Below are 26,953 nucleotides of genomic sequence, written 5' to 3'. Positions count from 1 at the left end.
AGCTGGCAGCCTTAGTTTAGAATCTGCAGTACCCTTTAAATATCTCATTACTCTTTTTACTCCGGTCCAATCATTCACAGTGGGTTTACTTACCCTCCTGGATAGAATACCTACAGCTGTTGCAATGTCAGGTCTTGTTGTCATTCCTAGGTAAAGAAGCTTGCCTATGGCAGTTCTGTACCCGTTGTTCTCTGGTAGAGGCTCATTTGCTTCCTTTTCTTTCAGAAAACCTACTTCCATTGGTGTAGGCATTGGATTGGCATTTTCTAGTCCTAAAACTTTCCAGTAGTTCTAGTATCTTTTGTCTTTGGCTGAGAAGGTAACTGCCATCTGGTTCTCTCTCGATCTGGATCCCCAAATAAAAATTAGCATTGCCCAAGTGTTTCACCTCGACTTCCTTGTTTAGATGAGATATAATTTCAGCCCAATCACTTGAATTTTCATAACAAAGGATAAGATCACCAACATAAGACAAAATAAAAGTCCATCTCTCATTCTTGTATCTACTGTAAAGACAGAGGTCAGCTTTGCCTCGTTTAAAATCTAGATCAAGTAACATTTTGGTCAGTTTATCATTCCAAGATTTGGCAGCTTGCTTAAGACCATAAAGTCCTTTCTGAAGTTTGCATACTAAGTGTTTATTCTGTTCATCTATGAACCCTGGAGGTTGACTCATATACAATTCTTCCTCAATTTCGCCATGTAAAAATGCAGTCTTTATATCCAGGTGTTCTGTTTGCATGTTTCTAGAAGCTGCTATGCTTAAAAGCATCCTGATTGTGCAATATTTTACAACTGGTGCAAAAGTTTGATCATAATCAGTTCCATAAATCTGAGAATATCCTTTGGCTACTACTCTAGCTTTGTATCTCTCAACTGCACCATTCTAATTTTTCTTAGCTTTAAAAACCCATTTACATCCAATAACATTCTTACCCTTAGGTAGTTTTGTGAGAGTCCATGTTTTGTTCTTGTGTAGAGCATCTATTTCCTCTTGTGCTGCTTCCTTCCATTTCTTTGCTTCTGGTTCAGGCATTTGTTGAACCTTGGGCCATGAAGTTGGTTCTTGTTGTGGCGACGACCTTGCAAGGTAGGTCAGTCTCTCGGCTGGAACTCCTCTGTTGACGCGCTGAGAGTGCCTAAGGTCCTGAGTCACCTCTGCCTCCGCAGCGGGCTCTGGCTCCTCAGGCACATCTACTGGCCTGGGAATTTCCGCCTTTATTCTCTCACCTGGTCGGGCTTCTGGTTGCATCTGCTCAGAGGCTGCATCCATTGCCTCATCACCGGGTTGGATATCTGGTCGCATTTGCGTAGCGATGTCATCTGGCCGATACAACAGCAGCTGGCTGTCATCATCCTCTCCCTCTGAAGGGTCACGTGTAGCAGCATTCTGGTTGCTCCTTTGTTGCTCATCAAATTGCACAACTCTGCGTGTAGTAACACTGTTAGTTTCTGGGTTTAAAATCCTATATCCCTTACATCCTGGAGCATATCCTACAAAGATGCCTTCTAAGGCTCTGGGTTCTAGTTTGGATCTCTTTTCTTCTGGTATATGCACATATGCTTTGCATCCAAATACTCTAAGGTGTTCTATGCTTGGCTTCCTATTATGCCATAACTCATAAGGAGTTTTGTTTGTAGCTTTAGTGGGCAATCTGTTTTGTAAGTAGATTGCAGTCAAGGCCGCTTCTCCCCAGTGTCTGTAGGGAAGTCCTGAATCAATTAGCATACATCTGACCATATTCATGATAGAACGATTTTTGCGCTCGGTGACCCCATTCTGTTCGGGGTTATAGGGAACAGTGAATCTATGTTGGATTCCATTTTCCCTGAGAAATCTTTGTGTGGCATGGGAAACGTACTCACCGCCATTGTCGCTTTGAAAGGCTTGAGGTTTCCTGTTGAACTTGTTAGACACCATGGAAACATAATCACGCAGTTTCTGCTCAGTCTGTGATTTTTCTTTCAGCAAATAGCACACTGTATATCTCGAGAAGTCATCAATGAAAGACAATATATAAAGGTTATTTCCTGTTGATGCTGGTTTAATAGGACCACATAAATCAGTATGGATTAGTTCAAGTGGTTGCCTTGAGCACCTTTGGCTTTGTTTGGGAATTGAAGGTCGAGTTGCCTTTCCCTTTATACAACAAACACATAATTCATCATCATTGCCACATGCACTTATATTAATACCTGTTACCAAGTCCTTAGACTGCAGCTCCTTTATGGCTTGCATATCGCGATGTGCAAATCTTCTATGCCAGAGTTCAATTGGTTCTCCTTTTGTAGTAGCTGTTGTTGCCCAGTAGGCCTTTTCTCCTTGGCAGTCCAGTTCAAAGACTCCATTTCTGAGACTACCTGTGGAATATATCTCTCCTTCGCGAGAAACTGTACATTTGTTATTCTCAAAGTGTATAGAAAATCCTTTTTGTGATAGTACAGGTACGCTTAGTAGGTTTGCCTTTAAATCAGGAATGTATAAAACTTCTTCTACTTTAATTATCTTTTTAGAGAAATCATTATTGCTATGAAGCATAATAGAGCCTTTCCCATTAATTTTCACATTTGTCCCGTTAGCCATCATAACGTTCTTAGATGCACTGGTATCTAATTCATAAAACAGATTAATATCTGAAACCATATGGGCTGAGGCGCCACTATCTAAAACCCAGCATTGCGGGCTATCATTTATTCGAGCAATATGAGACACATGATAATTATTATCAGCCTTTGTTTGAGGAAAATCTCTAAAATTACTAGCTCTTGCTTTTGAAAAATCTCTGTTTCTCTCTGCCTGTTGGTTCCTGCTTGCAGCAGTATAATTGTTTCTGCCCTTGTGGCTGTAGCTTCTGTTGCTAAAACACTCCCTCTGGAGGTGACCGGGCTTATTGCATTTGTGGCAGAAAGGAGGAGTCTGCCTTTCTCTAGGATTGGCTCTTTGCCAGTAATCAATTTGCCTAGGTCCTGCCCCTCTGGGTCTGGCCTCTCTGACCATGTAACACGAGTCAGTCTTGCATTTCTTTTCCTGAGGATAAGATCTCTGTTCATTGTACTGTGATCTTATCTGATCTAGCACTTCCTCCAATGTAGCCCTTTTTTCAGTAAGAGACTTTGCTAAACTGGAATAACTCTTTGGTAGTGAGCTTAAAACCAGAGCAATTTTCAAATCTTCATCTCGAATCTGACCAACAGTAGCTAGTTTATCTATTTGATTCAACAAAGATTCAATATGAGCATTCACATCTCCATTATCTCCCATTTTAGTCGAAAACTGCTGTCTGAATAAAGCAATTTGTAGTAGTTGGTCTGACATTTTCAAGAAATCTCAAAGTATTTCTCTAGAAAACTTTACTTTTCCCTCTTTAACTTTTAGTTTTCTGTTTTCCCTCTTTAACTTTTAGTTTCCTGGCTCCAGTTAGCCAAAAGTTTTAAAAAGGAGGTTTCTCTGCTTTTCAGTGCACGTTTGAGGGTAGGGAAAAAGCTGTTAGACTTTTCACCTAATTTCTTTCTTTGTTCCTCGTGAGGTTGCCTGTGAGGGCATTCACGTGCTAATTGAGTCCTTTTGTTCTGCCTGGCTGTTAGACCAGCAGCATCAAGGAAAAAAAAACTTTGCAGTTTAAAACTCTTCACTTCTAGATTCAGCTTTGCAGTTTAAAAAAAACTTTTTTTTTTTGCTTCTTAGATTCAACTATGGGCTTTTCTTTGGCCCTGAGGAACTTATTCAAGACTGGGCTACCATTAACCCTGTTAGAGATTTATGGTATTTTATATATTTAGTTTAGTAACTTAGCAGAGTATCATAGCAGAGTAATATAGTCATAAGCGTTTAACCCCTTACAAACGTGCATTAATTAATCCTCAGACAAAATTCATAGAAAGATAGAACTTACAGTTTATTGTAGCAGATTTCTCCATAGCAATATCTTCTGGTAATAACAAGGGAAAGATCCTATCTAAAGAGTTATATTCTCTAGGCTAATACCACGGCCTGAAACTAGGCTGCGAGGTTGTAGGTGCAGGTTTGTGGACAAAGAGGAGGGCTCCATGAGGAGCATGGTGGCTTTACATCTTTTCTCTTGGAAGAGCATGAGGGAAGGTGTGAAATCTCCCAAGAGGCATAGAGGCAAGAGAGGAGGAGTCAGTAGGCATTCCCACCTTAGACAAGAGAGTGGCAGATTGCTAGACTTATACATTACATTCAAAGAGACATGCAGTGCCCCCCAGTGTCCAAAGGCAGGCTGAGTCGCCTATTCCAACAATTACATCATCACCCTATCATGTGATTTAGTCTGTCTTAATGGCTTGTTTTCCATTTCCTGATGTTCAATCTACCTTTCATTTATAACTGTGATTAACAGCATGATGAATTGGTTCAAGGGTACCAGGGAAAACTAATCTGTCTTTAGAGGAGCTGAGTGTGCTTCCTGCTTTGGAAGAGTGGTTTCTAATCTGCATTTTTCATTGCGGTTTTAGAACCATGGAATACATATAATTGACACACTGTGTAAATGGGTGATGATGTACCTAGGACATAACGAATATTCCATGACCATCTTGCTTGAATTATGTCCTCCTTTAAGCTTCAGACATTATACTTGTATTCACATATTGGTTAAAGGGAGAGGCTGTGCCATCCTAAGCACTCATTTCAGTGGACTTAGAAGGACATAACTCTGCTTACAATAGCCATCTTCTTTACCTCTGTACATGACGGTGTGTGGAAGGAAACTAATCCTTAGTAATTATAGGTGCAGAAGAACTCTGAATACAAGATCATTACCACACATTAATTGTAACCAATACCCTTAGACAAGAAATGAACTCACCCTAATGTTTAGGGGCTCGTTATGCATTTTAAGTTTTTAAATATGTGTGTTTAGCATTAATGCTAAATTCTGTTGCATGAAATTGTAATACGGATGTATATTCATTTAAAAAGAACTAATAATGTGATTGGTTAAATTGGTTAACTGAAACCTGGGAAATACTTTTGGGAGTCTTTTGAAAGGAGAAAGAGGACAGTTAAGAAGTCGACAATTGAGGTATGATAGTTAAAGAATAGCAGTTAAGAGATATCAGTTAGAGTAAAGATAGTTATGGATAAGGCTGAAAAATACAGAATTCTGAAATCTACAGAGTTAGACCAAAGATTTTTACTATTAAAATGCAGTCGTATACAGAACATGTTACAGTTAACAATTTAGTCTTTGTTAAGAATGTCTTAATATGATGCAGTTAATTTTTATGGCTGAGAACAACCTATGTAGGTTGTTTGAGTATTTGAGATTTGAATATTTGAGATGCTTTGTTTTACAAGAAGAAACTGGTGAAGAGCATCTTGCTCTTCCCTCTCATGCATGTTATCCACATACTGAGGATAATTCAGCAAGTGGCTTGTTCTTAAATCGAAACTTCACAATAATCTTAAGTAAAGCTGATATGGCACAGCCAAAGCTGCAGTGTGAAAAAAGTTGTGGCTGGTGGTTGCAGAACAAGGATGTGGAGTAAGGGATTGGTGAAGCAGATCAACTGGATCCAGTAGGCAAAACACCCAACATCAGAGGGAAGTGCTGTTGCCCCGTTTACCTACCACCCTATTGTACTCAGGAGTGTGGAAAAAATCTACCCTCTCTTACTCATTTCATTTTTCTGTGGGGTTATACATTATTTAAAGACAGAGTTTAATAAGGAGAAAATGCTGGGTTTCAAGAACTGTATGCTGATATTATGCAAGGGCCAGAAAATCCTTGAGGTGGTTCTGGAGATGTTGCTCTTTATTCCAAAGAGGGAATGTAATAACGGTTCAAATGAGCTACATTCACAAAGTGGATACTTACTTTCTTCATCTGAAGTAGATAGTAATCGATGAAATCACGTGGATCATGTTGTGCCAGTTGCGCCCTATGCTTTTCTGTCTCTTTCCTTGCAAGTGAAAGCACAACATCTACACCATCAAATACCTTCTTGTACGGCCATGAGATATGTTTCATGAGCCATGGGATCCCTTCATACAACTGCAGGAAAAACAAATGCAAAACCTGCACTTCAGTACACCGCCTGAACATCATGGTCTGAATTAAACTCGAGGGCAATTCTCAGTGCATTAACTATTGTTCATGGGGCCAAATCAAGATGTCTGGATGGTGTCCTAACTTTTTGTTAGTTCTGAGATACCAAAAAGAGGTACACAAGGCAGCCAGTTAGACTGGGGGCGGGGGGGAAGCAGGAATACGTTGCTTAATTCTCCGGTGGTCCTAGGAGTGGGGCAGTCCTTTCTTCAGGGTCAGCTGATTTTGATCCTGGAGGGGAGGGGCTTGTCCCAGGGATTGCCAGTCTTTCTGGCCCTTTCTTTGGAGAAGGATGTCTTTGATGGCGCTGTACAGAGTGCAGCAATTCTGAATGAAGAACAGCATTGAGCTTGCACGTGAAAGGAAGGTGCTCTACTACCCCCCTTCACACTGTATCACTTTGGAGTGATGGCGAGCGATAAAGTAGACAGCCCTAGGTACTCCTAGGTTCTATGACTGCAACCGTGATGGTGAGCAATAGAGTGAACAACCCTAGATACTCCTAGGTTCCATGGCCTCAACTGCGGACTACCACTGAGGTCCCCAACCTTCGGGCTGAGAGGAACCCCCCTCAGACAATCAAAGGGTTCAATTTTGAGTCTGTGGTAACCTGTTACATACACTCCCGGCAACTCCCATAGGCTTGGACGGAGCAGGCTCTAGCAGCAGCAGAGGAGCTGCTCCAATCCCGGCAGCCCTGACTGAACCATGGTAAGACTGATCCAGTGGGGAACAGGGTCTGCAAAAGGAAAGAGAAGGGTGAGAAGAGCAGCAGAAGCCTCAGATCCAGCTCATCCCAAATAAAATGAGCCCTTTTTTATTTCTCTTCCCTTTGGCTGGGATTTCTCAGGTGTTCTTTCATTTCAGTTTTGCTTTCTCCTTTTGCTGGGAAACTTTCTTTTGGCGGGAATGGCAGGCCTAGCCACCTCCCAGACCTCAGAGAGCATAATTGCGACCTAGATTTGTGAACTCCCTAGCCTGGGGTTCCTAGGTGCCTGCTGGTGGTGGGCAAATTCCCCATGCTCACTGATTGCCCAATGATCAGCTGGAGCTGGCAAGCTCCTGGAGGTTGTCCACTTCCAGTGGGCACTCCAGTAAAGTGCCGCACCATGTGGTCCCAACAGGCGTAACGACATCACTCCCGGAAGTGATGTCGCGGTGGCTGTGGGAGCGATGTTGCGCTTCGCTTAGGGTCAATTTTGGTCCCAAACAGGCAGAATCAGCCCCACACAGAGCTTGGGAGTGCTTCTGCAGCCAGTGCAACAACGTCACTTCTGGAAGTGATGTCATTGCACAGGCACCAGAGTACATGCACACTCTGCATGTGAGCAAATGAACGCCGTCTTTAGCAACCAACATGGTGGTGAAATACTGAGTGCTTTGCAAGTGATATTGTATAAAGGAGCCTATGAAGAAGTGAAATACATGACATGGGATGAAATGAATATATACCGGCAAAACTCATAGGCACGGTTGTGACATTCTAAAGGCAGACTTCACAGCACTGGCATCGCTGTGATTTTGCAGCCTCAGTGGCAACATTATAGCATTGAAGGAAAAACTGTTTCAGCATGCTGAGACAACTCACACAACGGGATACCGTCCAAGCGCTTTTGGGCTGTTCATGAATTTACAACATAATTTACTACATAAATTTTGATACTTGGAGATTTTGTCCCCACCAGTGGGACAGCATCATAAATATATGTATTATAATTAATGGATCTGTATGTATGTATTTTTGGCATGATGGAATGGTGCAATAATTTTATGTAATTGATTCATGTATTAGAGCTCTGTTGGCACTTTAATAGTATAAATTGACCAATTGATTGTTCCATTGAATGGTATTTATTGCAGACTCCAGGAAGGGTGGTTTGTAGTGTTGCTAGTGTCTAGTCTCGGGGGAGCCTTTTGTGTTTGTTTTGGGACAAGGTAAGTGCCAGGTCCCTCCTGCTCCCACCAGGAGGTTATAGGGACCTGGCAACCCTTCCCTAGCCTCTTCCTCCTCACAGGGCTTTCAACAGGCTAGTGAAAGGGAGCAAAGGCAGGCCTAGCCACCTGTCAGCAAAGGCAGGCCTAACTACTTCCCAGACTTCAGAGAGTGTAATCTGCCACTGAGATTTGCCAAACTCCCTAGCCTAGGGTTCCCAGGTGCTCGTGAGTGGCAGGCAAACTCCCAAGCGTTTGCCCCCTTCCCTGCTGATTGCCCAGCGATCAGTGGGAGGTGGCAAGTTCCTGGAGGTTGCCCACCTCCAGCAGGCTCCCCAGTAACATGCTGCACGTGCTCCTAACAGGCACAATGACATCACTCTCGGAAGTGATGTTGTCGCATCAGCCATGGGAGCACTCTCGTGCTTCGTTTGAGTGTCACTTCTGAGACTGTCATCATCACAAGTGCATGCAACCTCTGCATGTGAGCAAATGAACACCATGCTGCTCGGACAAGGTAAGTGCCAGGTCCCTACCCCTCCTGCTGGGAGGTTATAGGGACCTGGCAACCCTACCCTAGCCTCATCCTCCTCTCAGGTCTTTCAACAGGCTAGTGAAAGGGAGCAAAGGCAGGCCTAGCCACCTGTCAGCAAAGGCAGGCCTAGCTACATCCCAGGCCTCAGAGAGCATAATCTGCAGCCTGGATTTGCCAAAGTCCCTAGCCTTGGCCTCCTCGCAGGCCTTTCAACAGGCTAGTGAAAGGGGGAAGGTCCAGGGCCTGGTCCTGTCAGGATGCCAAAAGAGAGAGAGAGAGAGAGAGAGAGAGAGAGAGGGAGCTACTGTGACATAGTGGCTAAGTGGCTGTGCACAAATCAGCACTCTGCTGGTTCAAATCCCATAACTGCCATGAGCTCAGCAGGTGACCTCGAGTAAGGCACTCTTCTCAGCCTCAGCTCCACAGCAATATTGGAGGGATAATGATAATACTGACCTTGTACACAGCTCTGATTGGCACTATTTTGCCTAGAAGAGTAGTATCTAAGCGCAGTAGTTGTTATAACAATGCTACTGCCGTTGCTCAGGTCAGAAATAAGCAAGAATTCAAAGAGGTCCTGAAGGAGCACAGATGAGTAGCCTAACAGCTGGACTCCTCAGAGAATAGCAATCTGGGTAACAAAGGGACAGTGGCAGAAGTAGACAAAGGTAAGGTCAGGAAGCAGCCTATCTAGCCCTTTGCTCTTTATTGCCTTTCCCTGAGACGCTGATATCTGTGCTGGCATTAAGTGACATTGCACAGTCCATTCCTTCCAACACAGAGGAGCAAGGATTTATTCAACAGCCTACTGAATTCTGAATAAATCTCTATTTCACAATGGCAGTCCCCCCAGAACAAAGAGGAGGCAAATACCATAGAGAGCACAGCCCTCTGTTAAACTTCCAACCTGAGGACTCTGAGATATCTTATTCTTCCTCAGCCAAGGAGAAAGGGGGACTGTTAGAAGAGTGGAAATTCTGTAGTGCAGCATAGTGACCCTGATGTAAACAAGCCCCCCCCCAGAAGCTGTATACTAGACTGCTTCTTAAGGTGCGGAGGGTACTAGAGATTTCCCATACGGCCAAGGGGAAGGAGGAACCAGGCCTAGATTTCCCAGAGGAGTTGGAGAGGACCCCCCTCCCAACTCAGAGACAACTCCTTCAGGGTTTTCCTCCCAGCAGCCTTTTATGCCTTGGTGAAGGCTGAATGGGAAGCTCTGGCAAAACCCAAAGCTAACCACCCTATTTCTTTTTCTTAGTCTTGTACACTGGTTCCAGAGGCTACTAAGAGGATCCAACTGTCATTGGTGAATGATCCGGTGACCAAGCTGACAGCTAATCCCATGCTGCCCATGGACACATATGGTTTGCCCAAGGACTCCTCTGCTGATGGGATTGAACAAGCTCTGTGCAGAAATTTTGAAGCTTTCACTACATCTCTCAGAGCATCAGCAGCAGCTTTGTGCTTGGGTTTTCAGACCTGACTGCAGTAAAGCAGCAATGTCTTCAAAGAGCTGAAGGATGGAACCAAGAAAATAGCCCTGGCAACAGCCCTTGCAACGAACGTGCTCTTGGATGTTCTGCTATTGTCAGCGAGAACCATGGTTCTCAGTGTGGCAGCCAGGCACAACACTGGGCTTAGGAACTGAGATGTGGACCCTTTGGCCCAAGTCAAAGTAACCGCAGTCCCCTTCAAAGGCATCAACCTGTTTGGAGAAGATCTGGACAAATATCTGGTGGAGGACAAAGAAAAGAAGCAAGTCCTTCCCTCAAAAAAAAAGAGAAGAAGAAGGAAATTCGAGAAAGAGGTTTCAGTCCTTTCGAGAGTCTAAGAATCCTTCCAATATGAGATACATCAGATCATTCAAGGTAAGATAGCAGACCAAACATCAAGAGAAGGGTAGTCCTTCCTCCCTCAACAAATCCAGTTGGAATACTAAGGGGCCGAAGAAGAGAACATCACACTGTCTATAAGTAGCGCGAGACTCACAGATGTCGGCTTCCTCGCGCGATTTTTGATGCCATCTGTTTACAAAACACCACAGACAGTGATTTATGGTGTTTTGTAGTCGGATGGTGTTAAAAACTGTGCGAGGAAGCCGGCAGCCTTCCGTGAGTCTTGCGCTATTTATAGCCAGTGTGGAAACGGCCCTGGTTAACATTGTGTCTCCCTTCCTTGAGAGTCCTCATGTAAGAAGTGTCATGTAGAGAGACTCTTAGAGATAGACTTTCTGTCTGACCAGGCCAGGGCCTCAAAAATCGTGCTCAAGTTAGGTTACAGATAGCAAAGGCTGCACAATTTGGCTGACCAAGGCAAACAGAAGATCCTCTCAACTCACAGCTTTGCCTAGTGTTATGCATGCAGTATATTTTAGGTGTCTGGAATTTGGTGCTTGAAACAAAGAATTATGAGACAGGAGGAGAAAATTGTCTCATGAAAGAAAAGAGTCAGCATATGCTTGACCCAGACACTGATTTCCTCAGGAAGATCTCCACTGCTTAACTACCAAATCAATTAGAGTGCTGGAGTTCTTGGATACCCCAGTGGATGAGAAACCCCAAAGGCCTCTCTGGAGGTAAAAGATCTGGTTACATTTCCAGATTTTGGGGGGGGGGGGATAAGATCAAGAAGGAATAGAGTTTGTTTCAGATTAGTATTTGGTGCAGTAGATCCAAAAGATGGGCAGAGTTACTTAAGAGCTGCTGCAGATTGCGAGAATGAGGTCACCCTGTGCAGGACTCACGGGGCATCAGTGTGCAGCACGTGAGTGTTTGATGGCCACTTCCCATGTTGACCAAGCCTCCATGAGGTGGGCAAGTGAACTGCTCAGTGAGATTCCAACCATGAGTAAAAAACAAGGGGAATGCATTTGTAGGCGAGAGACAGCAGCCACCTTTATGGAAGACACCAGCCTGGACTTGATGGACTTTACTACTAGTGTTATGGCTTCTGTGGTCAAAATTTGTGGCAAAAATGCTTATCAGTTGATACTGCTTCCAAAACGAGCCTCAAATATCCACTTTCTCAGAGACAAGCTCTTGTGGATACTTGCATATCCTGTGTGAGAGACTTATCAACATCTGGGGTGGGCTATAAATAAATGATGATGCACTGGACTGGTTTGAGCTGGGAGCTGCTGGTTGATTTGAATTTTGCTTAATTATCTTTCACCCTGAGACCACTCTTTTTGTAATGAAGTGCTAGGAACCTGGTTCACTTGCATTCAAATGGGACCCTTTCTTTTTTGTCTAGGTGAGCCTTGTACCTAACAAATCTAAGCCATACGAAAGGTGCTGCCTGTGACTCAGTGGTAAAGTATCTGCTTTTCAAGCAGAAGTTTGTAAGCTTAATCCCTGGCATCTCCAATTAAAAGGATTGAGTACTGGTGATGTAAAAGAGAGACTGCTGCCTATGACCCTGGAGAGCTACTGCCAGGCTGAGTAGACAATAATGACTTGAGGGACCACTGGTTTGAAAGGCACCTTCAAATATAGAACAGCAGTGCTTTCTCAACCATGCATTGACACCCCCTGATCTAGGCCCCCTCAACCTCCGGGTTGGGGATAGGGGCCTGGCACTTACCTTGGGGGAGAGGGGTGTGTGCATGCGAAGTGCGCGTGTGAGCGTACGCCCCCACAGGCGCGATGATGTCACTTCAGAAGTGACATCATCGCACAGCCCCTGGGAGTACGTCCAGGCTCCTCAGGGGCTCAAAACGGGCCCAATCCGTGCTGAAATGGGCCCGTTTTTGAGGCACTGCAGAGCACAGGAGCGCTTCTGTGCTCCACAGTGCCTGAAAACGGGCCCGTTTCAGTGCGGATTGGGCCCATTTTTGGTTGCTGTGGAGTGCAGAAGCACTCCTGAGCTCCACAGCGTCTCAAAACGGGCCCAATTTGTGCCGAAACGGGCCCGTTTGGGGGCTCTGTGGAGCACAGGAGTTCTTCTGCGCTCTGCAGTGCCTGAAAATGCACCCGTTTTGCCATGGATTGGGCCCATTTTCAGGCACTGTGGAGCTCAGGAGCACTCCTGTGCTCTGCAGCGTCCCCGATCTGGGCCAAAATGGGCCCGATCCCAGTGGCTGCGGGGGTGCCCACAGGGAAGGTGTGCGCCCTCCCACCTGGGGTCTGGGATCCCTACCCTGATCTCTGCCCAGGACAGCAGACAAAAAAAAAATAGTTGAACTAATTAGTCCCTTGTCTGTAAGAAAGCCTTTCTTGTTTAAAGAGTTGTTGTTAGTGTACCTTTTGCTTTTAAAAACAAATGCTTCAGTTTCCTTAAAGTCTTATGAAGTTCTTCCCTTGTAAATCCCTTAGGGAAAATTAATCTTTGATCTCACTGTTAGTTTAATGAAGAATTCTCATTTCAAATGGAAAATTACTGATGATAATCCTAAAAGAGTGGAGGGGTTGGATTTTAATTCCATTCTGGATTCCATCCTAGTGCAGAGCAAGCTATCTTCCCAGTCTCCTGGCAGCCTTCCATGATTTATAGCCTAGACTTTTGCCTCTGCTCTAAATCCAGCAGGAAAGCAGCCTTGATGAAGAAAGAGGGCAATCTCTTTTGATCACCCTTTACTTCCAAGGAGATATATATCTGGTAAATTCGCAATCCGCTGTGGACTCCACCACGTGATCCCTGCCCAAGACAAGAAAGGAAAAAGCTACTCACAAGATGAAAGAAGGAACCTCCAAATTTTACGCCATTTTCAATGGCTTTAATCAGATTGAGGAATTCCTCATCATCAACAGAATACCGGTGTCCAAAAACCAGACCACATATCACGTTGCAGAGAGAATTAATGATGGGTAATGAAGGGTCAATTGGCTGCCCTGCAAACAAAAGTATACAAAATATAATGCAAAACATTAGCAATTGTTTTACCATTCCTTTTAATACTGAGAGTCAGATTTCCTAGATGAGGAAATATTGAACATGAGATGGCCTCTCTTGATTTTTCTCTCCTACTTTGGTGTCAGATAATGTTTCATTCTAGTTGCATATTGATGACATGGTTCTGTTATCAATAAACCAAACTGGGCTATGACTGATATTCAGTAAGTGGGATTTTTTTTGTAAGAGGGAGCAGTTTAGTATTAATTATTCAAAAAGGCAGTTGTTTTTGGAAACAGATCTAAGAAAGATGAATGAACTGTATATGGGCTTGCCAGGTAACCGCCCTTAAAATTAATATGGGGAAATCACTTGATGAACTTTATTATGCTTCTCAAACTTGATATGCATCTGAGCTTTGAGGAAACTGAAATAAATAAATGGATATATGCGTCTGTCTATCCATCCAATTGGGGAAGATATAACTCATCAGAAAAGAAAACCAGGAGACTCAAAATAAGCCATGGGCTTCAGGATGATTGTGGAGTTGTAGTGCCAAAAATGAAGGGGAGGGGGATAATATCCTCTCTACAAAACAACGGGGGCAGCGTGCAGGAATGCATGCAGGGGTGGGGCAAGCCATGGCAGGCCACCAGTGGGTAATATTGCCCTACAAGCAACAAAGCCTGTTGTGGGAAAAATACAACAGGCTCTAGAAAGGGGAGGGCAGGCAGGTGTACATTCCCTCTTCCTCCATCACTGATCCTGGCCAGATGAAGGCAGGGGGGCGGGCATTGCCACCTGCTCTGTGCCTGATCCTGGCCAAGTGAAGGGGCAGTGGGCGTTGCTACCTGCTCCACTCCTGCTCCCAGTTGGGTGAATGCAGGTGAGTGGGGGTGGGCATTGTCACCTGCTCCCCTCCTAATCCCAGCTGGGAGAAGGGCAGGCAGGCAGTCCCACCTGCTCTGCACCTTATTCCAGCTGGGTGAAGGTGGCGGGTGGGCATTACCACCTGCTCTGCTCCTGATCCTAACTGGGTGAAGGCATGGATGAGCATTGCCAACTAGCTGGGTGAAGGCATGGATGAGCATTGCCAACTGCTCCACTACTGATACCAGCTGGGTGAAGGTGGGGGCTGGCATTGCCACCTGCTCCATTCCTGATCTTGACTGGGTGAAGGGAGTAGAAGGCATTGCCACCTTCTTTGCTCCTGATCTGAGCTGGGTGAAGAGGGGATGGGCATTGCTACCTACTCCACTCCTGATCCCAGCTAGATGAAGGAGGCAGGCAGGCATTGCTACCTGCTCTGCACCTGATCTCAGCTGGGTAAAGGTGGTGGGCAGGCATTGCCACCTGCTTTGCTCCTGATCCCAGCCGGATGAGCAGCCAAAGAAGAGCTACCTCGGGGCACTAGTCAAGTAACAGAAGGCAAAAAGCGCGCCCCCCCCCGAAGTATACAGTCAACAGAAATGAACGAAGTTAACAAAATAATCAAAACTAATTTATATAAAGTGCCAATAGTGCCTCAGAAATCGAAATCAATGAAAACAAATTTAGACATATATACAAATGCAAATTTCAGCAATACGCAATGGTGGAAACATAAATATACAATCCAATATTTAAAGTCCCATTTATCACTTCATGAATATCCAACTGTTAGGAAAAAGGTAGAAGCCTGCAGTATTGCAGTAGATGCAGGACAGTGTTGTTCAGTCCAAACAGCCACGCCTACGGGGATCGCCAGCATCCAAGTGTGGCACTAATCTGTCCAGAAGGGTGGTATATAAGCACACTGTTATTACTACCGAGAGCCTGTTTGGTGTAGTGGTTAAGAGCGCGGTAATCTAGAGAACCGGGTTTGATTCCTCACTCCTCCACTTGAAGCCAGCTGGATGACCTTGTGTCAGTCTCAGCCCCACCCACCTCACAGGGTGTTTTGTTGTGGGGATAATAATGACATACTTTGTAAACCACTCTGAGTGGGTGTTAAGTCATCCTGAAGGGCAGTATATAAGTCGAATGTTGTTGTTGTTGTTGTTGTTGTTGTTGTTGTTGTTGTTGTTATTATTATTATTATTATTAGGTTACCAAAGAAATGCTCATATGAGCAACTGAGATTGGGGGGCTAAAACCAGATTTGCCAAATAAAATGAGGCAATATTTGAATAGTCTTCATAAGCAGATCTTTATATTCCATGGAGAAGGCAGCCAATGCAGCTGCAAAGAAGTATTTTATTAGCTTTTTTTTAGCCTGGCAGTAGCCCCCTACCTTTAGTGTGCTAATCTGGGCATGTGGATCCATGCCATGGTTACCTCAAAGCTAGACTACTGTAATGTACTTTACATGGGTCTTCCTCTTGAAGTCAACCTGGAAACTCCGATTAGTACATAACACAGTAGGCCAATTACTAGTGGATGCCAGGCAGAACACACATGTCACACTAGGCATGTCACACTCCCAGGTCCCAGTGATGTTGCACTGACAGTTAAGAGCATAGGGTATTTACTGGATTCTGCACTGTTAGAAGATAATGGTAGCAAGAAAAGTATGTGGTCCTCTCCTCCTACTGAAGTTCTATCAAAGCCATTTTTCCAAATAATCAACTTTCCAACATCTACCCAGAGCCATTTTCCAACTACCATCTAGGCTTGCTCCTTTGTAGCAATGACTCTTGCTCTTTGCAGTAGTTTGCTGGGAGGGGGGATGAGGAGGGTCCTTCCTTTTCCCAATTCTGCAGGTACTGTAAGATTTTTCAGGCAAGCCTGAAACAGTGACAGATGATGGCTGTGGTAGATACATGGGTTACTGGTTATGTTTTAATTTTTATGATACTTTTGATGTTAATGTCTTGTTGGTAGCTGTGGCTTGTTTTGTAAGCTGCCTTGAACCACCATTTATTGGTGAGAAAGGCACTATAGGATGTTTTATGAAATAAAAAACATCCCCGTAGGAATTGTTTATGTTGGACTTGAGAAAGTATGCCTCCAAGGATTCCTGAGGAAGATAGTTGACCCGCAGTTATTCTTGGTTTATAGGTCTTCGAAACATTCCTTATATTCACTCCTCTTATTCTAGCAATACAGTGAGTGGTTAAAAACATGAGTTGTTCAATTTGTTTAGCTGGCAGGATACATTTCTTCCTTCCTTCCTTTGCAATCATGGACAGAGGGTGGCACTCGGGGAGCAGATGTCTGCTCGCCATTCTTTGGTATGCGGCATCCCTCAGGGGGTAATTATTTCCCTGAAGCTATTTAACATCTATATGCGCCTCCTTGCCTGGTTAGTCTGCAGCTTTGAGCTGGGTTGTCACCAGTATGCGGATGACACTCAGCTCTATCTGCTGATGGACGGCCAGTCTGATTTTGCTCTGGATTCCTTGGCCAAGGGTCTTGAGGCTGTGACAGTATGGTTACATCAGAGTCGCCTGAAATTGAATCCCCTGAAGACGGAAGTTCTGTGTCTGGGTCATGGGGTGATCGAGCTGGGGACCCGGCTACCAGCCTTTGATGGGGTACAATTGAAACCTTCCCTGACAGTAAGGAGCCTGGGTGTGACCTTGGATACCACACTTTCAATGGAGGCCCAGGTCATGACCGTTGCCCGGTCTGCCTTTTTTCATCTTCGACAGGCCAGGCAACAAGCGCCTATTTTTTGCCCCAGGACTTGGCCACAGGGGCTGCACTTGGCCATCTGCTATGCCCATATAAGGACTCCCAATATTTGTTTAAATAGCCTGCTCCTGGACTATTTTAATGACTTAAAAAAAATTATTATTGCTTTTATGACGTTTAATGTATTTTTTGAATCGTGTTAGCCGCCATGAGCCCATCTGTGGGGAGGGTGGGGTATAAATAAAATAAATAAATAAAATAAAATTTGCACGTTCAGAACATCATGAACAGCCATTCCCCAAATATGTCAAAATCATTCCGGTTTTGGAGGGCTACCCTAACTGACTTCTAAGGTGCTATGCAAATTTTGGATCAATCAACATTAGCAAGACTCTTGTGATCAGGTGAGCAAAGGCATCATTTTCTTTAAAACTAGACTTCCCTTAATATACTAATAGGGACTACAAAGGATAATATAATTTAGATTCCTTACAGTATTACAAAATCTAACAAAATCTAATTACTTTGAAATATAGATTGCCTGGAATGGTTTTGGAAACAAACTCTTTTGAATGTCAAAGGTGCTGATCTGTTTTCCCATCAATGCAAACTAGATGCATAGTTTACTTAAGGAACAATCCTGAGTAGGTCTACACTGAAGTACAGCCCATTTTATTTAATTAGCCTTACTCCCAGGAAAATGTTTTTAGAATTGCATCAAAAATGCATCAAGGAACAGCTTTTCTGTCAGAAATTTTAATGAAGAGGTGCCAACATACGTATCTGTGTATTTAGTGAGTGTTGTTCTCTCATAGTCCCACTTTTCTATGATGTCAGCAGTGCTACTTTGGTAGAATCTGATTTGTCATTTGGATTTGCAGTAATCAGTGTGAAAATCCATTGAGCCTTTTTGTGGCTTAAAGGAACAGGGCATGCTGACTGGTCAGTTTGTCTGAACATGGAAGACCTCCAAAGCAGAATTCCAGACAGTTTGTTATGTTGTAGCAAAAGGAAAAGATCATATAATACCTTAAAAACGAATAGTCTGAAGCACTCTGCAAATGCAGAACTAAATTATTTTACACATACAAAATGTAATATACAAGGAGACAACCCACAGAAAAGATTTCTTGAGAATGCAAGCACATACCAGTAAAACATACCCTTTGTACGAGCAAAAGTCTCAACAAGCTGTAGGGCCTCTTCTTGTATTTGGTTCTCCACACCACTCCTACCCAGCCCCAACTTCCGCAGGGTAACAATCCCAAATTTCCTTTGCTGCTTCCAGATGTGACCATTTGAGAATATAATACCTGAGGCCATCAAAAACCAATGAGACACTGTAACTTGTAGAAATCCATGTTAACAATGATTTAACTCCTCAGCCTAGAAACTGTGAAATCTAACATAGTTTATGTCTCAGCATTCAAGAGCTACTCATTGTGTATGGATGGCTGTGTTGATAAAGAATTAGTCTTTGTCTAATACACTGGTCTGTGGTGTACGTTTCAGAACCCAGAGAGGGGACATAGAGACTGAAATGTGGAAATTGTCAGAATGCCTCTTGGGAATTGAGAGAACACCTGAGAGCTGGCATTGTGAACTTTCACTTTGGGGGGAGAGGTTTCAAATTCCCTGGGACACTGACTCTTGTGACCCCTTTCCGCCAGGACAGTGGGCAGTTTCTCTCTGCATCCCTGCAACAAGATGTTTCATCGGAGGAGGAAGAACACTGACTGATGGCTGAGAGTGTGTTTTTCATCTGGCTCTCAACTTGGATCGATTCTGAGAGCAGAACCACAAGTGACAAAAGGCACAGATTGGACACTTGTCTGCTTCCCTCGAGTTTTGATGGGAAATGTAGGCATCCTGGTCTCGCAGCTTCGCTCTCTGACTGCTGTCCAATGGAGTTTTCAACTGTCACTTGTCCAACATTCCGCCAAGCTGCCTACATTTCCCATCAAAACTTGAGGGAAGCAGACAAGTGTCCAATCTGTGCCTTTTGTCACTTGTGGTTCTGCTCTCAGCTGAGGGTCAAACTAGATGTGCGGGTTTTTAAAGAGTTGGGTCTGGGGAACTTGGGTTCCCAATAGCAACCGTGGGGAATTACTGTTAAAAAATAAAGGAGAGCCCAGACTGCCTCAGAACACCACCATGGGGGAAGGAAGGGCTCCTGCCTTCCCCCTAAGCTGTTTTACTGTGTCAGACCCAACTCTTTAAAAGCCTGTATGTTTAGTTTGACCCACAGACTCAATATTTTGGCTCCATGTAGCCAGTAATGTACACATTGTGCACCCATGATCTCTACTTTATGTTTATGGAAATGTCCTTGACACTGTATGGAAATGTACTTGATACTGTACGGATATGGACTTGATACTGATTATACTACGCTTGCACTGTGTAATCTGCCTTGAGTCTCAGTGAGAAAGGCAGACTATAAATGATACAAATAAATAAAATAAATAAATACTGTCCTTTATGATATAAGTTCTGAAATCAACACTATAATCATACTACCAGCTAGACTGTTATAGGTGGCTAGCTGTGTTGGTCTGCAGTAGAACAGAAGGATTTCAGTTCAGTGGCACCTTAGAGACCAACAAGATTTTAGGGTATAAAAGTTTTCAAGAATCAGAGCTCCCTTCATGATGTCTGAAGAAAGGTTCCACCAGCTCGACATTTCTCTATGTACAGTTATATAAGCAGAGATATTATTGTCATATCCAGTGTCCCTTTCTCATAACTATTGTTCTTGCCTCATTATGTCTATTCCCCTATTACCTGGCATCTTTTAACTGTAGATGCCACCCTTCTCTTCTGCACACCCTGTTTCTATCCCTGGCATCTCCAGTTAAAAGTAAGTGTTGAGAAAAATCACTACTCGAGATCCTGGAGTGCTGCTGCCAGTCAGAATGTACAACATTGAGTTTGTTAGAACAATCATCTGACTCAGTAAATAAAAGGATTATAAGACAATAAGAAGAGCCCTGCTTGGTCAGACCAGTGGTCCATCTAGGCCACCGTACTGTTTCACCAGTTACCCTGAAAGGTCAACTAACAGCAGTGGTATTCAGCAGTGGGTAGGCTGGAGAGGGACAAGAGGGTGAAATTCTCTCCTCCACTCAGCAGAGCTGCGCACGTGGAACAGAAAGGAGCGTGGATTTCAGGTGTCTGAACCTCCTTATTTTAGCTCTCTCCAACAGCCTTATTTTAGCTCTCTCTTCTACAAAGCTCCCACTCCCCAAGACTGATCCCAAGAGGTGCAGCAATGCAGAGAAATGCAAGAGAAGGACATCCTCTTCACTCAGAGGGATGGGATACTTACTGCCTGCTGGATGGAGAAATCTCCAACTGGCAGGAACTTTTGTGCTTTTCCTTTTTTAAAAAAATCTTTAATGTTGCTTTTTGATTTTTCTGGAACGAAGACAAGTAAATTGTTTTTACAGGAACCTACCTTTTTCTTTTGTGACAGCCTTATAGAATGGGCTCATTGGTCGCCCAGAGACCATTTCTGAATGCTTTACTAGCCCTTCTTTCATTGCTTTGACTCCAGACAGTATTACCAGAGGCTGAGACCCTGCCCATATAGTGTAAATGTTTCCATATGTCTTTGCTGTCTGCAGTTTGGATAAAAAACAGATAAATGTCACATTCTTTATTTTCAAATCAACATAAGCATTTCTGCCCACCTACATGACTTCGGTCACTTCCATGCTGAACTCTTGCTCCATACCCCCCCCATCCCTGCAGTGTTTTGGGGAGGGGCTTCTGGCAAACAGAGTAGGGATCCTATTCCCCTGGTACTGGTGGAAGATCGCCTGCTTTCACCCTCCACCCCTGCCACCACTCACCTGGCCGGCAGGGGAGAAGAGCACAGGAAGGGGCCTCTCGGGTGGCCTTCCAGGGGTGGCCTGATGACATTACTCCTGGAAGCGACATCATTGCGCCACCCCAAGAGCTTGTGCGCACTTTGCAGTGGGCCAATTTGGGCCACAAACAGGCTGAATCGGGCCAGTCTGCGGCCCAAATTGATCTGTTACAAAGTGTGTGCATGCTCCACCCATGTGATGATGTCGTCTGGAAGTGATCTCACTGGAAGTGGCAACATTGTGTGGGCACAGGGTTGCATGTGCTTTGTGCACAAAAGTGAACATGCCACAGCAAGAGGAAAGGTAAGCCCCAGGTCCCCAACCTCCTGCTGGGATGGTAAGGGGACTTGGCAACCCTAAAACAGAGTCATGTAGTTGCTCGCTTTCTGGGTTTTCCATGGCTCAGCTCTGCAGCTTCCTAGACTTGCTTTTGCACAATCTTTGCTCAAGTACTCAGTGGGTTTGGTTCTAGTGAGTCTGAGAGAATGTGGATTTCCAACCCTCTTCACCCACATGCGGTGCTATCTCCTCTCCATTTCCCCCATGCTTCCCATTACCCCCAGTCGCTGGTGCTCTAACATTATAGCAATTAAACTGCTTCTTTAAAAAAAACCCAACAACCTCAGTCTATACAACTTTGCTTTGTAATTAGATTGACTACATGCCTGGGAGTCGGTATGATATACTTTAACTTGGATAGTGTGATGGGCATCTTGATCTATATATTCTCTTGTACGGTTCAACTCCTGGTCAGGTATAGTATCAAAAGTTCTAGACTGACTCTTAATAGACAGTTCATTAGTGCAGCTGAAGAAACAGATTTATTGTTATTTAATTATGAGCATTTCTATTTTTTTTTTATAAAAATTTTTATTGGTGAGAATAACATTCAAATTTAATACATGCAATCACTTAATATCTAATTAACCCTATCCCCCACCCTTTTCCTCCCCCTCCCTATCGACTTCCAACAGCTTTCCAACCCTTAACCCCTCTTATTACTTAATGAAATTCCTTACTCTAAGCACATTTCATTACATTGTTTTGAGAGTTTTAATGAGTGCTATCAAGATGAATCTTAGTTGACTTGATGTTATTCATTTTAATTAATTAGGTGGAGTTTCCAATAATTTCATGTCAAGGACAAGCATGTGTTTATTTGTTGTTCCTAACTGTCACCTTCTTTATAAAAGGTGCCATGTCTAATCAGTCTTTTTGCTCATGGATTACAGTCAAAGGAGACCTTATATTTTAGGGTTGTGCAACCCCAAAAGATTCAGGGTTCCTAATTCCGGTTTACCCAGAGCAGGAAAAAATTCAGGTAAACTGGAAACCTGAAGTGGCAAGCTGCTTTGGGTTTGGGTATTTAAGCCAATTCGGAATTATTAGGGAAGATTTGGCCATTGTTTCCAATGGGAAACGCTACTCCTGGCTATCCGGGGCCCTGGGGGGCATTTTCTTCCCTAATAACACCAAACTTGCAGGGGACCCTCTCCCAACCCTCCTCCCATGGCCACCCAAGTTTCAGGGAGATTGGACTTCAGGGGGGCATCTTATGCCCCCCACAAAGGTCCCCCAGCCACATTATTCCCTGAGAACTAACTTCACACCAAAGAATCACGATAAGAAAAACTTGATTAAAAATACACAAAACCGTATGAAGCAAGTGAGTGAGCAACTAGAAGTGAACTACTGATCAACCTCCAACAATACAGCCCAAACTAAATGATTAGCTTCACTCCAGAGAGTCATCCACTGAATTATACCGAAATCAAACTGAGCCATGTGTTGAAAACTAGTGGGCCCTTCCAGGAGGCTAGGGGTGGCATTTTGCAATCAAAATGCACCAAACATGCAGGGGTCCCTCTCCCAATCCTCTTCCCATGGCCACCCAAGAATCAGGGAGATTGGACTTTGGGGGGACATGTTATGCCCCCCCCAAGAAGGTTGACTACCCCAGCCACCCCACTTGTTTGTTTCTATTGTGGGAAAATCCAGACTCCCACAGTAGAAACTTGTGGAATGTGGCATCCATGGCCACAGGCAGAAACCCTCTTTCAATCAACCCCCCAGACACCCAACAAAATCAAAGACAAACTCCCCCAAATTCCCCAGCACCCCAGAGCAGGCTGGCCAGCCACTCCCCGTGGTTCTCTATGACAAGAACTGTACTGGCCTGCAGGTTCCCAGTACTGGTGCTGGGAGGTGGTCTGGCTCCAATACCCAGTCCAAGGCTGAGACTCTAGGGGCTAGGCAAGGCGTGGTCATTCAGTCCAAGGTTGGGGTTCCAGCAGGCAGGCTAGGTGAAGTCAGGCAGTCCATGGTTGGAGTTCCAATCAGTCTGGCTAGGCAAGGTCAGGCAGTCCGAGATCAGGGTTCCAGCAGGCAGGTTAGGCAAGGTCAGGCAATCCAAGGTCAGAGGTCCAGTAGTCAGGCTTTCAGGGACCAGGCATGTGAGACAGAGTGAATGGCTTCACAGCAATTGTACACATTGCATCCACACCCAGCAGTCTCTCTTGACTGGTTTTATAGCCCCAGGGCTAAGAGCAGTGAGTGCAGCCAATTGCTTGGGAAAGCATCCTGTATTTACTCTTTCTCATCATCAGGGGGAAGCTGGCGCCAGCTCAGGAGGCATGCACTTTGCTTCCTTGCCTGCAGTTCCATTCTCAGCTTTCTTCTTCATCGCTCTAAGGTTAGAAGTGAAGCTGGAGGGCTGGGGCCAGCTAACTGAGTCTCACCTGCTGGATCAGAGCTAGAGGGTGTTGGCTCTGCTTCAGCTGTTGGTTGTCCCCTGCTGATCAGCACCCTGCTGATGAGCTTCTGTTAGCTCCCCTTCTCCTGAGGAGTCCTTAGCTTGTGGTAGTTCCAGGCTGGCTGCACGGGGCTCCCCTTCCCCTGAGGAGTCTTCACTATCACTGAGCCCTGGCTGAATCATGACAAGAACTTTTAAAATGTCTTTCCCAGGGGCAATTATGCAAAGAGCAGGCTTGCCACAGCAGAGGCACACTCCTGAATGCATGTTCATCCCTGGGAAAGCATGAGAGAAGCAAAGACACATCCCAAAATTCCCCAGCACCCCCAGAACAGGCTGGCTGGCCACTCTCCATGCTTCTCAATGGGGCCAACCATCGCAACTGAGAATCACACACACACAAATAATTAAAAAAATAATTTCTTGGTAACAGCATTAAAAACATCACATCACTGTTAAATCACAATGTACAGTCCCAGATTAAATCAATCCCCACCATCACACCAGATAATCAAAACCACACCGAAAACACAACAAAAAACACAAGAAAAATAATTTTTAAAAATTTTATTTGAATTTCAGTTCTTGGATTTCTGGGAACAGCGTTAATAGCACATTCAAATCACAACATACAGTCCCACCTTGAAACAAAATATAACATCACACCAGATAATCACACCCATTTTTTTTTTTGAATTTCAGTTCCTGGATTTTTGGGAACAGCATTAATGGCACATTCAAATCACAACATACAGTCCCACCTTGAAACAAAACCTAATATCTCCCCAGCAAATCACACATCAAAAGTAATTTTTTTGAATTTCAGTTCTTGGATTTCTGGCCCGCCCTCCCTCAAGCGAGCAGAGGGCGGGTAACAGCGTACAACAACAACATCAGTACAACATTAATTACACCCTCACCCAACAGCGCTAAAGTGGCTCAAAAGGAACTGCACCACAGTATCACATCCATTCCACTCAAACTGAACTGAACCAAGGGACACTCTTGCAACTTAGTCTAGCAGAACCATTGTCATTTCCTGTAGCCAGGCTCTGAGTTCAGCCAGTGGGGAAACACCACAGAGCAGAACAAGAAAATACCAAGACACAAGCACTACACAATGGCATTTGCGGAGCACAGTAGCTGAGGTCTCTCCCCCCCACCCCACCAGCTTCAGGCTGAAAACTGCCTGGGAAGAACTGTTTGGATCTAGCCTTCATTATCAGCTGGCACCTGCCCACACCATCCCTCCCTGCTCCTCACACCCCTTCAATGAGAACATCTAAGAGCAGCAACATTTAACAGCATTTAACAAAATTTAACAGCATTTAAGATAAACAACAGTTAACAAACAGCATCTAACAGCATTTTAAAACATTTGACAACAGTAAACAACAACATGCATAGCTTTGTTTGGCTGCTTCCCTGGGTTTCCAGTTGTGTTAAAGTTTACCCAGCCTAGCCGGTCTCTCCCCGTCTTCCCATTCCAATGGCAATGCCAATCAATATTTCTGGGGCCTCTATTCACATTTTACAGAAAAAAATTGTACCTACAAGGACTGAGCCAATACTGCTGCATTCTGTGCGTGTGTGTGGTTGGAGGGCTGGCCAAATTGCAGGATGCATCCCTTATGACACTGAGTTCCACCCTCCTCCTCCTGGTGCTCTAACTAATTTTAATTGTGGGAAGAGCGCTATTCCCCAGACTCGCAGAGGATGCAGGCCATAAGGGCTTACCTCAGTTGCTCTGGAAGTCCAGTCCTCAGAAATCGAAGAGCCATATGTTGACCTTCAGGAAGACCAACTGCTCAACTCTCCATGGGAGAAGGCAAGAGTGATGTGAGCTGACAATGTTGCCCATGTGAGAAAAGACACGCTTGCTCTCCACGCTTGTCAGAGGGCATGAGAGGAGCTGCTGCACCTCAAGGGAGAGGTCTAGCCAGACTGCCTCCTTCTTGGCCCAGTAGCTCAGCGGATCGGTGGACAGCAACTTGCAGGGCTCTGTGAGGTAATCCCTGACCATTGTCTCTGTCAAATTCTGTCTCATGCGACTCACGATCCCAGAGGGCCCGAGGGCCCACTGGAGCATCTCCATCTCCATGGACATCCCGACAGTGGCTGTGGGGGGAGCCTGCTCAGAAGGGGCATGAGGGGGACCCGCAGAACTGGGCCGCTGCCTGTCCCCACTGATGACAGGTGGCCCCTCTTGGCCTGCCTACGCCTCACCCATGCACAGAAGGCATCTCTGGCGCACGTGAGGTTCCTGTCCCGCTCGGCAAAAGTGCCCTTGATGCGCAGGTCACACACGGTTGCCAACACGTACAACTCCTTCTCCATGACAGGCTTTAACTTGGCATCTATGCCCTGCTGCAGCCTTCTCACAAGTGCACGCACTCCTGGATACAAGTCTGCATGTGGTGCATCTGGGTCCAGAAAGGAGGCCATTGAACTCTGGAGCGTGTGCAGCAGAGGAATGACCAGACCTAGGGTCGCTGTGTCAGACAAGACTGCCATAGTGAAGTCCTTGAAGGGCTTCAGGACCTCCACTGCCTGGGAGATGGTGAGCCAATCCTCTCGGTTGAACTCACCCACCTGTCTCCAAGTGTTGCTCTCCAAGAGCCATGCCTGGAGGGTGGCCTGCTGCTCCACCAATCACTCAAGCATGGTGCAAGTGGAGTTCCAGCAAGTTGGCACATAAGTGATCAGGTGATGCTCTGGCATGCTTGTCCCAGCCTGCTTCTGGCGCAGTTCATGAGTGGACCTCACGCTGCATGAGAAGTGACCCGTGAGTCTCCGACATTTCTGCAGGAGACACTGGAGCTCATGGGTTGTGGGGTCCTGGGGTTCCCTGGGGGAGCCCAAACCAAGTGCATCCTTCACCATGAGGTGAAGTTTGCGGGCCGCACAGTAAATGCGCTCCTGGCCCAACTGCTGCACTGCTGCCCTCATGTTGTGGCCACCATCTGTCACCATACATCCCATGGTAATACCGCTCTGGCCTATCCAGTCATCCATCTCCCTCCTCAAGGTGGCTGCGATGTTCTCTGCCGTGTGTGCCACATCAAGAACCTTGGCATTTCTTTATGAAAATGTATTGCCCATTTCACCATCTGTACTTTTACTGCTTCATCTTCAGTATGCCATTTTAGAAGTATTTTGTAAATCTTTGAAATTTCTTTCTTACCTTCTTGTAAAATCACTTCTTCTAGCTCTGAATTTTCCACTCTTATTCCTCCCTTTAAACAGTCTGAATTATAAAGATCTCTGATCTGCCTATATTGGAACCAACCATAACAAGGAGACAACTCTTCTTCTGTTTTTATTTTTAACATTGTATATTGCATTT

General features: G+C 44.9%; 1 protein-coding gene across 1 annotated transcript in view; it reads right to left on the bottom strand.

Annotated features, from left to right (window-relative positions):
- The window catches only part of LOC129332001 (cytochrome P450 2C26-like), a 43,701-nt gene extending 17,580 nt beyond the window's left edge, over positions 1–26,121 (bottom strand). Inside the window, exons 1-6 of the mRNA XM_054982739.1 lie at positions 25,834–26,121; positions 20,441–20,603; positions 18,147–18,296; positions 13,207–13,367; positions 5,841–6,017; positions 3,080–3,082 (exon numbers count right to left, since the gene is read on the bottom strand). Of these exons, the coding sequence (XP_054838714.1) occupies positions 3,080–3,082; positions 5,841–6,017; positions 13,207–13,367; positions 18,147–18,296; positions 20,441–20,603; positions 25,834–26,121 (942 nt within the window). The remainder of the gene's footprint in view (positions 1–3,079; positions 3,083–5,840; positions 6,018–13,206; positions 13,368–18,146; positions 18,297–20,440; positions 20,604–25,833) is intronic.
- Between the last annotated feature and the right edge of the window lie 832 nt (positions 26,122–26,953).

The sequence above is a fragment of the Eublepharis macularius genome, chromosome 6 (genome assembly GCF_028583425.1).
Source record: "Eublepharis macularius isolate TG4126 chromosome 6, MPM_Emac_v1.0, whole genome shotgun sequence".
NCBI classification, from domain to species: domain Eukaryota; kingdom Metazoa; phylum Chordata; class Lepidosauria; order Squamata; family Eublepharidae; genus Eublepharis; species Eublepharis macularius.
Note: the sequence above shows the minus strand (reverse complement) of the source record. Positions and strands in the feature narration are given on the sequence as shown.